Source organism: Schistocerca serialis, chromosome 8 (genome assembly GCF_023864345.2).
Source record: "Schistocerca serialis cubense isolate TAMUIC-IGC-003099 chromosome 8, iqSchSeri2.2, whole genome shotgun sequence".
Classification (NCBI taxonomy): Eukaryota; Metazoa; Arthropoda; class Insecta; order Orthoptera; family Acrididae; genus Schistocerca; species Schistocerca serialis.
In genome coordinates this window covers 410,990,653-411,002,712 of record NC_064645.1, presented here as the reverse complement: position 1 = coordinate 411,002,712, position 12,060 = coordinate 410,990,653, and the positions used below count along the sequence as shown (strand labels likewise).

At 37.2% G+C, this 12,060-nt stretch overlaps 1 protein-coding gene across 2 annotated transcripts in view; it reads right to left on the bottom strand.

Moving 5' to 3' along the window:
* The window catches only part of LOC126416169 (uncharacterized), a 288,059-nt gene that overhangs the window by 158,458 nt on the left and 117,541 nt on the right, over positions 1-12,060 (bottom strand). For both annotated transcript variants that reach the window (XM_050083741.1, XM_050083740.1), the window contains exon 10: positions 4,354-4,548. In XM_050083741.1, coding sequence (XP_049939698.1) covers positions 4,354-4,548 — 195 coding nt within the window. The remainder of the gene's footprint in view (positions 1-4,353; positions 4,549-12,060) is intronic.

Sequence of the window (12,060 nt, the reverse complement as noted above, 5' to 3'; positions counted from 1 at the left end):
ATATTTTTTGTAATTATTTTATAGATTTATTTTTTAACTGATTAGATACAATAGATTTACTCATATGAGGGTGTAATTTCAGGTCATTCAATCAAAAAGATGACATCCATATTCACATTAATGACATGAAGCAATGTACTTTGTCTATACTGCTGAAATACAGTTATTGTTAGGGATCGGAAAATTTCAGATTTTGCAATAAAAGTGAAAAGGATGCAGATTCCGCCCCAAAATTCAAAAATGGGAAATTATTTAATGCACACTATTTCATAGCAGAGTGTATCCAGATGAACTATTTTATCAGATACAGTTTGACATAGCTTTATTTTCTGCATATAAATATCGAAAATATAGCCAATTTTCAGTTACCAGTGTTGTACATCAGCTGGTGAAGCGCAATTTCGAAAGATAATGTGCGTAAGAACTTCTCTGAAAAAATAATAAATGTATGGACACAACAGCGTATCGATGTACTCAATGATCTGGTAACATACCAATTGTGGGCAGTAGATGGTTCTATTTAAGATACAGGCCACGTAGTACTCAGCCATGGGACACAGCATTTTATAACATACAAAAGTACACATTTAATTACTGACAAAATTATTTAATTGGATAGATAAAAAATCTACTCACCAAGCAGCGGCAGACCACAGACATAAAAGATGGTTGTAATTGACAAGCTTTCATACGGGGTGAGAAGGAAAGACTTTCCCTATCACCCCGCACGGTAAGTCTCCCCTGATCCGCGACTCTGGGTGACTTTCCCGAAGTCCACCCCTTTTCCAAGACCTCTCCAGTCCTTTTCCTTCACCCCTCTTCCTTACCCTTCAACCCTTCTGCCTGAAGAAGGAAACACTGGCTGCAAAAGCTTGCAAATTACAACCATCTTTCATGTGTATGTTCTGCCACCACTTGGTGAGTAGATTTTTTATCTGACCAATTAACGCATACATTTGTTAGCTAAAGCTCAAAAGATGGTATAATGTGGACACTTCTAATGTGGTGAATTACGTGGCAGATGTTATGAACTGTGGTTGCACAAATACCGCTAGATGTCAGGCTTGAACTATTTAGTTAATAATACTCTGCACACTAGCTGTCCCCGAATGCTTTGTGTTGTGCTTTGCTCATCATTGTCTTTTCTTATTTTGAAATAAGTGCAGTGACCAATTCTGGTTCATCATGAATCTTAGTCATGACAGTACAACATGAGAGGGTATCGGTGATCCCTGTGACAATGAGTCATTTCTGCTGTAGGCTGGTGCCTTGAGAAAGGGAGGCGGGGCTTGTCACCCCTCTGCCAGTCAAAATTCAAGTTTGTTTACGCTCGTGACCATCTGCCACTACAGCCTATAGTGCCCACACTCTGCACTATAGCAAATGGAAAACAGAATCTCTAACAATTTTCGATTGTGCTAAAATTCTTCCCCTAACTTTAAAATGGAGTTACCCTGCATTCAGTTCTACGTCATCGCTAAGTGCCTCGTCAGTTTTATCTGTAGCATTGTCAAGCATGGGTCGCACAGCTATGAATGCCCACAAAAGGTCAAAGGGAAACACAAATAACGTCAGAAGCACCTAAAATCGGGAATACATTCAGTTCATTGGCGGGAAAATGCTGCTGCTTTTTAACACAGAATAATCATTTTTTTAAACTATAAATGCAACCAAATGAAAAAAAGACCATTTTGGGAGAAAAAGGTGTTGAAGTTTTTGTAAAAGCAAACATACCAGTCAAAAAGTTCCCAATCAGCACTTTTTTTTTAATCAGTCAATTTCAAAGAACTGACGCTGTGTTTGTTTTCACTCACATAGCGTAACAACCTTTTAAATTTTTCATCTAATCATTTACAAGCGAAAAAACATATATGAATTTTGATAAAAATAGCTGCGAATTTTGCTAAAATCAGATGCTACACTTTCCAGTCCCTAGTTATTATTTAGGTATCAAAGTAATTTACCTTAAAAATACTAAATAGATATCAATTGTTTAAGATACGATATGTTTTGTGCATTTCTTATCAAATTTAGTTCTTGGACCATGACACATTTATAAGCTTATCACTTATCTCAATGGGACTGTCCTGCAGGGGACTGGAGAGTACTGATAGCATCTGCCTGGAGACAGTTCTTCAGGTGTTCCAAGCAGGTTTTTGTAAAATGAATGGCCTCGCTTTCTTCAAGCAAAACTGACTTTTAGAATCTTGTGCCTGCTTGAAGCAAACCAAGTGCTGTATCATGTGTGAGATATAGAGGCGAGCAAGTACGCCAGGACTCACCCCAGTTCACTGCTAGTACTGCCACGTCACCTTAACGCATCTGCATGTAGCGCATAAGTATTGCACCACAATTTATTATGAAATTAAAAATCAAAATTTATGTTTAAAACTTTGTTAAATTATAGTTTAGTGTAAAAATGTTCCAAATACAAAGTCTTGATGTTGTAAACTTAATAGTTTACGGAAAAATGCCGTTTTAAGAGAAAAATCAGAGGCGCTAAATAATGACGCTAGGAAGCCAGAATATGGTCAGAAGGTGCAGTTATAAGTTATAAATAAGTGATGCTAATTTCCAAAACCATAAAACAAAAATTAATGCCAGAATCCACGTTTTTCAGAAACATCAGAGGCACTAAATAATGGACTTAGAAACTTGAAAATTTGTTTCATGCTTCAGTACACTCCAAAAATAATAACAGAGAGTCCACGTTAATCTACCTCTAATCATTTTTGAGTAATTAAATAAAAACTAATTTTGTAACTAAAATGTACCTAAGTGTTGTAGATTAAGTACTTGAAATTTTAGTGATAGATGACCAAATATATCAAATAATACAGCTACACCAAGTTTAAGACTTGTAACATAAATAGCAACTGATATAAGTCTTAGCAAAGGTATGGTTCAGAGGTAACAACCTACCATTTGTTCCAATAAATAAATTCTATTAAGTAAAGTTTTCATTCTAGCGAGCTGAAACTTTCTACATGCTTTCAAACTGCTTATCTGCATACCAGCAAAAATTAAGAAGTTTCTGAAGTAATTGGTAATTATATTATTAAAGATTATATGCCTGAGATAGCGGTCATTTGTAGACTGCCGCCGTATGCAAATAGACACAGACAACAGATGTTTTCTTCGCAGTCCGCACCGGCACCATATAAATACAGCTCCTGAAGCCGTAGGAAGGTTCACTTCGCTCTCAGACACTGTGAGGTCCACGCCAGTTAAACGTTTGGTCGCGCTCTGCCTCGGATGACGTCAAGAGCTGAGCTGTGACAAGCACGTATTTGGCAGTGAAAACGGATAGCGAACTTGCGAGGACTGTACACCGTCCTGGATCGTTTAGAATTCGGTAAAATAACTGTTAGTGTGCCGTCCGTGTGAAATTCAATTCCGCGTGGTGAATTTATTTCCACTTTTATGGCGAGCATTAATTTTTGAACATTTATTGCGAACTTTCAACTAAGTGATGTTCGTGAGGGCAAAAAACAAATTGGTAGGAAGTTACCGTAGAGGTCGCCTCTGAACTGTTAAAGATACTGTTAGATTAGAAAGACTTTTTTTCAATTGAACATAACGCAATTTTAAGTGTTGTTTGTGAGTAACTTTAATTAAATGAAATCTTGATTGGAACTTTAAACTTTTACTGAAGTCATACTCCTGATCCCACAAAGAAATGGGAAATACACACTTTTCTTTCAGTGTCCTGGACCGGAATGTGGCCGTGCAGACTGGAAACTAAGGTCAGTATGTTTCCCTTCGCTTTCTGGCTGACCACCAAAATTGTTGCCAAGCTCACATGATTAAAGACAGCATCAAAACTTTAAACCAGTGAAGTAACGTACTCGCCGCCCCATATGCTAGCAAAATTTTTGCAGGTGCCCATGAGTGTGCCTATAAGCTGCTACGCAGTACAGTGAGGCGAAAGGGTCAGCGGCACTCCCAACGCACCTGCACATGACAGCTACCATGTATTCCAGTAATCGTGCCTCATTCTCTCTTGTATTCCCCTCCCTTATATCATCTCATAATTCTTGTCTTAATTTATAGTATCTGTACCACATCACCGCCTGTTGGCAAAGGAACACTGTTATTTTCTGGCTTCATTTCCTTTATATTTTCTGATGTGTACTCAGCACAATTAAGATGTTGCTGAGGACTGGAATGCAACATAATTTACCTCTCTTACATAAAGTAACAATCTGTTTATTTTGCACCTAGAATGGAGTATTCCTGATACGCTCCCAATAAAAAAGTAAAACTGTAATGAAGATTAATAAAACCACAAATATTCTAAACAGTTTTTATAATTTATGAAATACTGATGAAGTTAAATGACAGAGTACTTACCACAGACAAAATACGTTGCTGAAGAAGTGATATGACAGCATCATAAATAATGTCAGAAGGCATACATTGGGGTAGAACTTCATACTGTGATATGACATCTACATATAATCGCCAGTCCAAAGTAGCAGCCACAGTAGCCTCACATGTCAGGAGAGCTTGAAGTGTCTCAGTACAAGCTGCAACATTGTTTATGCCCTGAAAAAAAAAAAACACACAGATCTATATAACTCATACTTATATCTAGTCCCTGGTGTATCTTCACCTCAGTTTTCCACAACAAACAGCTCAGTTCATGGAATCAATACTAGAAATAAGAATAATCTTCACAAAGATTTAAAGTCATCTACTATTGTACAAAAAGGTGTGCATTTATTCAGGAACACACATTTTCAGTAACTTGCCAGCAGCCATAGAAAGCTTAACAACCAATGAAATTCAGTTTAAGAGAAGCCTAAAGGATTTATTGGTGGCCAACTCGTTCTACTCCATTGATGAATTTCTCGGTAGAAGCAAGCTATTTTTTGTCAATCTAACTTCTGCACCACTTCAGTGCAGTGATGTGTTTTCATTGTAAATATTTGTCATGTATTATTGATTTTGACATGTTCTGCATCCTGGAGGATCTCCTCAACACGGATCAATTAGAATGAAAGTAAATCTAATCTAATCTAATCAACTTGTACCATGTTTCTGGCTTTTTAAATCCAGTATCCTGATGTTCAACACTCCTGTAGCATTCTGGAAATTTTACAAATTCACAGTTCCTTTCATAATTAGGAATGAACACTCTGTGATGATCTTCTGGTGAGCATCGGTTGAGTTACTACTGTAGGAATTAATTCCCTCCAACAGTCACACAAGCAGTGAAAAAAAGTTGAGGATAGAATATATAAATAATGAATCATTCTTTACCAACTACAGTTTTTGAGGTTATAAATCACTCCATGAGATAAGAATCATCAAACTGTTATCAAATTGAAGTAGGATTCACAGATGTATTAGATGCAAAATTTATGCCCTCAATGCATGATTCAGACAAAAAATACCAATAGATACAATAATTACATCATGTCTGAAAAGGAGAGATCTTCCTGGTTTTCTAGACAGTATAGGGTAAAAATCCCCCAGAACTGTATTTACACTTTGGCCCGTTTACTGTCTCAGAAAAATATCTTTAAAGTTACACTGCAATACATTAGACAGTCAGATAATCTTGTATAACATTTCTAGTGCTTATTATGAATTCAGCAGTAACACAACTACGAAGACACTAAAGCACAATGGATACGCACTGCAAAAGAGCTCTACCATATACATACTGTGTATCACTGGAGACACACTTTGAGCAGAAGACTGTCTCTAGTGAACCATCAAGTGTTGGTCATATCAAGGAAACCAAAGTGTCCTGATGAAATACATTAACTGTTTGAAAATTATAGTAGCAACAAAATACAACAATTCTGGGAAATAAAATTATCAAGAGCACCCTCATGGCTTCAGAGAAAGGATACTCATGAGGTACAGTTGAGATATAGACCAACATCTACATCTACCACTGTACAAAATTAAGTAAAAGGCATTTAGTTTAAGCATGTCCTCACCCCTCTCCTATTCAGGACATCTCAATGTAAGATCACATTTCTCTAACTTCACCATCAAGATAATTACTTTAGATGTTGAAGGGAGTAATTAGCTTTTTGATTCAGCTTAAAATATGCCAGGTGGATACCCTACTTATTTTGGTTGGAATTGACTTCAGTGGTTGTTCAGCAATGGTGTTATGAGATAACAACTGACCTTTTAACTATATACACATCGTGTGTGTGTGTGTGTGTGTGTGTGTGTGTGTGTGTGTGTGTGTGTGTGTGTGTGTGTTTACGGTTAACTTCCATTCTCCAGACCAACAATTACATAGACTGTTGCAAAAGTTGAAAGAAGAGAAATGAGTTTCATTGCTTTTCAACATACAAAATCTTAAAAATCTCCACTGTAAATTCCATTTGTATATCAGCATCATTACCAGCATTTGGACCAGTCCACACAGACATTCTGGAAAGCACCCTCAGGAACCACCTTACGGTAGTGCCTCAAAGTCACTATCAACGCCTCCAATGACACGTGATGGCAACCCTTCAGAGCTTCTCTTTATCCTCGGAAACAAATAAAGTCTAGTCATGCCAAGACAAAGCTGCATGGCAGCTGAGGCAACACTGATAAACTGCTCCTGGCATGAAACTATTTCATGATGAGGCCAGTGTGGTTTGGTGCATTGTCATGGTGCAAAATCAAGTTGTTGAGTTTGTCTTTCCTGGTGTGTTTCACCCTATCCTGCAACTGGATGAGGACTTGTGTGTAAAATTGGCCATTAACTGTTTCTCCTTGATGCATAATATTCCCTGTGAATCACCCATTTGAAGTCAAAAGAGTCCATGGGCATTGTGTTCATCTTGAATTTGTTCATGCAGACCTTCTTCAGGTGAGGTGAATTTTTTGTGTGCCACTTGCTGCTTTATCTTTTTAAGTCAGGATCATACTCAAAACTCTGTCTCTTGTCATCTATTACTACTCTATCCAAAAAAATTAGGATCACTGTCATGAAGATCCAAAATATTGTGACAATTCAGCATGCAGATTTCCTTCTGTTCATCAGTCAACACTTGTGGGACCATCTTTCAGCACAACTCGCTCACCCACAATAAATCTCTCAAATATTAGAAACATTTGACTCGGGCATATTAGAATCCTCTGTTATCATTCTTACACTCATGTGTTGATCCCCATTCTAATCTTTTCGCATTGCTCCACATTTTCATGCATTTAGGATGGTGATGGTGATTTGAAGCACTTGTTGCCATCTACTTTTTCCTGGGCCCTCCTGGAACATCTTGTGCCACTTATAAGTTTTCAGCTGGGATGTGACTTCCTCTCTGAAGGCTTCCTGAATCAAGTCTACCAACTCAGAGCCCAAATTTTTACTTTAATACAACTTTTTATCGTGAATCGCTGCTCAATTAAGCACTGCATTTCAAATTCTGATGTGTACCAAAATGTACCACACACAAAACATGATCCTCACTCTGTCTTTGCCTGGATGCAGCTGGGTCAAGTCACATTTGTTAGCTGGGACACCTCATTACTGTTCCCACAGAAAAAAAAGCATCCCTCTATCTCTTCTGGTTCACTGGAGAATTTCTTCTCATAACTTTTGAGACAAAGCCCATATTCAAGGACTGAAAATTCTTTTTAGCTACATGGCTAGAAACTGCATTATAAAGCTGCATGATACACAGTAGTTTACTGTACACATGCTCCTATCCCAATCAACGTTGACACAAATTTCCCTTGAAAAATGTCAATGCAATTAAGTTAATACCAAGCTAAAAACAAAAGATAAACAGCAGCTATTTAATAATACTGAAAAAGCAGCAGCTTTACTCGAAGCAGCTGAATTTCTTCTCATTTTTAGGCTACATTTAGCTGGCATAAGCAAAAGTACCATTAAACAGTATACACACAGTTTACTGTTAATGTACTGTAAATATGATATTCTTGTCCTTTTTAAGTTTCCATACCTCATTCAGTAAAAACGGAACCCTTGTAGGATCACTTTGTTGTGGTTTTCAGAAGACAAGAAACAATGCATCAACTTGGCCCATGGTGCCACAACCTACTGGGTCTCACAAATGAAAAAAGTTATCTGGGTTCCACAGAATCAGTGCCTGTAAAATCTGAGTTGATTCTCAATAAAGATTTGTGTGGTCTACACAAAAGCCATCCAACACAAGCATTATACATGTTCCATCATTTTACATCATGGTGACATAGTTGATATCAATCTTTAGCTCTACATATACATACTGAAACATGGGAAATGTATGACAAGGGATAAATTTTACTCTACCATAAATATCAGGTTTCTGTTCATCCCATTCACAGACTGAATGTGGAAAAAATTACTGTTTGCACACCCCTCTTTGAGCTGTTATTTGTTGTTTGCACAATCTTCAAAGGACTGACCTGCAAGGGACTGGAGAGTACTGGTAGCATCTGCCTGGAGACAGTTCTTCAGGTGTTCCAATCAGGTTTTTGTAAAATGAATGGCCTCTCTCTTTTCAAACAAAAGGAAATTTTTGATCCAGTCACAACATTTTGTTACACTCTCTTGCGTTACCCTCTCTTGCCATTCAAACAAGTCTGTAACCACTTGCACCATCCTCCTTTGTATTTTCTCGCCATCTCCTGTTAGTCCAACTCGACAGTGGCCCCCATACATTTCAGCAATATTAAAATAATTGAGATATACAAATGCAATCTTTTTCATACACAAATTACTTTGCCACCAACCTCTCAATGAATAAAATCTTTTCAGTTTTCAAGCCAGGTCATTTTGAATAAAACTCTCAACACCTGTCGATAGCCCAAGAATTTTATTCTAAATAATATGGCTTGAAAACAGAGAGACTCTCATTCAGGCAAGCCACTGCAGAAGGTGTAAGAAAACCTATACATGAATGTTGCCTGCTGTTTGCTTTATTCCACAGCTGGTCCTATGTGATCATTTCATTTCACATCTCCAAAAACAATGCTACTTCCAAATATTTGTGTGAAATGCTTGAAATTTTTAATGACTTATTAATCCTTACCTTTCCACCCACCAACTAAAACTGTATGTGTGGACCCTTCAAAATATGGAAATGAAGGTGTTTGATAAATTTAAAGGGAACATGCAACTGCAGATAAAGATAGGCTCCAGAAAGGAAAGTGACAAGACACTGATCTCTACATCTACATATACAATTTACACAACAGTTCATTCAATTATTATAACTTAAAAGCAAAATTATTATGTATCTTTTGTATATAATCCAAATTGTTTGTAAATTTACATTACGAGATAAATAAGCAGCAGATCACAATATAGTCAAAGGATCCCATGCTTTTATGTTTCATAAAGTGCATGGATTGCATTTCCCAACAGTTTAGGCACATTCTCAACAGGATGATATTTTAATAAGATCTAACTGTATATTACTGCAATTTTTACTGATAGAATTTACTAGATAACTGCATGATTTGCAAAAAGTAACTAATACCAACAACTAATTCATTAACATATACCGTGACCATAAATGGTTCTATCATACTTCCATGGGGAACACCAGATATTACTTCAGTCTCTGTGGATATCTCTCCACCCACGATAACATGGTGCATCCACCAATTTGGATATTTTTGATCCAGTTGCAACATGGACACATACCCCATAGGAAAATATTAGGCGGTGAAGTGATACTGAATAAAAGGTTTTTCAAAAACTTAGTACTCCAAATCATTTTGGTTTCCCCTATCCCTGGTATTGAGAACAAGTTGAGCTTCGCACGTTCAATGTGTTTAGAACTCAGACTGGTTTCCATGTGGAAGATTCTGTACTCATCAGATGATAGGCTAATTATGATCAAGAATGAATTTAATTTACTTGCGAACTCTGTATAAAACTTGACATGGGCTCATTTGGGCTTTGGTACTTATTGAGTTTATGTTGTTTAAAGCAGCCTTTCATTGCCACTAGTGCTGATTACTATGCCACTCATCTTACCAGTAACTACTGAATGATGGCGATATTTCTTGATTTTCTTCTGTGAAGGAGCACTTGAAGTTAGATTTTAGCTTTTCGTGTTTTGTTTTCCTATTTTCTATTGCACTTTCTGTCTTCTCCATAATTGTATGAGCACTGATTTTTGTGATACTGACAGCCTCAACATATGATCAGAATTTATCAAGGTTTTGAGATGGATCTTGCAAAAATAGTTTGCCACAGTTGTAATTGAAGAGTTTTGTTTTGTACATATTGAGCAGTACACACTGTTTCTTAAGAAGCTTCCTCATATAGTCTACACATCAAGAGGGACTGTACCAACTTCAATTATTCTGGTAAGAATATGTTTTGTACAAGCAGCTCAACTTGAGACACTATTCCCTTGTGTGTTCACCCCCTGAATCAAACTACACTAGCTCCTGTCTGAGAGAATGCTCTGGAGATCTAAAGTAACTGCTGAGATGAGGACAAGTTTTTTCACATAATAAATACAAAATCTAATAAATACACCAACTAGGCAAAGGCCCACTTTACTGAAGCAGTTCTGGATGCTTTTCCTTTCTCTAACCACCTATCTCTATACCTATGCCCATGTCTATGCCTATGGAATCTGACAATGGGAAATCCAGGATGGAATGTAACAATATTATGAGAAGGAAAGTTGCTACTCACCATATAGCGGAGATGCTGAGATAGGCACAACAAGAAGACTCTCATAATTATAGCTTTCAGCCATTACAGCCTTCGTCAACAATAGACACACAGACACACACACACTACTGCAGTCTCAGGCAGTGTGGTTTCAGTTGCCTGAGACTGCAGTCATGTATGTGGGTTGCATTTGTGTGTGTGCGTGTGTGTGTGTGTGTGTGTGTGTGTGTGTGTGTACTGTTGACGAAGGCCACAATGGCCGAAAGCTGTAATTGCATCTTCACCCCATGAAATCTGATTTTCATCAGTGAAGTGATTTCATAAGTCAGATATTAGTATTTCAGCTTCCACTTTTTTATCTTTTATTTTTGGGTGGCGGACTGGGTGACACATTGCTGAACTCCACAATTCATAGTTTTTTTTTCCAATTTAACAGTTAAGGTTTTGTTTTAAAATTCACGTAATACTTTTTACATTGCTACCCTTATGGTCTCTTTTCCTTTGCAGCCTTTGTTTGCCAGCCAGGCCTCATATCCATAAACAGACAATGATGGTAGATAAAGCAATAAAGAAAAGCTGCATGTAGTTGTAAAATGATTGCTGGAGAGGATGCATACACTAAGTAAAAGCTTAGTTTACAGAGTATTTAAATATTTTAAGAGAATGTAACAACCAGAAATTGAGTCCTAAGGAGCATACCACAGCATTGCCAAAAGCAAGAAAAGACCACAAGAAATATGTCATGAGAGACTAAGCACTGTTACATCAGCCATCAAGTGAGTTAAGCAGTTTGTTTAAGACTAGCAGATGTCAGTAGGCAAGGACACGGTCATAAAAAAGAAATAGGTGATCTAGATGACTTTTCTAAAAATACTTCATGGCATGCAACATTTATTATGAATTATGGTGATGTATAGCTGATAGTAGTTATGCACATGAAAAATAGTAAATAATATTAAATGAAAAACTTCACACACTTGAGAGTAAATTATGGAAGAAAATGACTTGTAGAAGGGAGTGATGTTGTAGCAGAAACAACTGTGTTTTTCATGAGAATGCATGAGGTCAAGAAAGTCTGAACTTATATATTAATATAATCAACTAAAATTTCCCATGGGTAAGTATCCTTGTCACACAGTCAACAACTGACTGAACACAGGGAAGGAAATAAATCACCCTTAAACTTCCAGGCACTTCAGTTAACTCTCTGGATTGAATGAGGTGGGTTAGGGGACTAAATGGCGAGGTCATCAATCCCAGGCAGACAAGGAAATACATCAGCCATAGACTTCTAGGCAGAGCCATCTGGCAATCAGATCTAGCAATCAGCTGAAATAAAATCACAGAGAAACTGAAGGAATTTTACACTACAATGGCCGAGACAGGCTTCTCATCAGTATTATGATAACAGGTAGTCCACATAGGTGTCAGAGAGTACAGGTCAGTATTCACAATTTGAA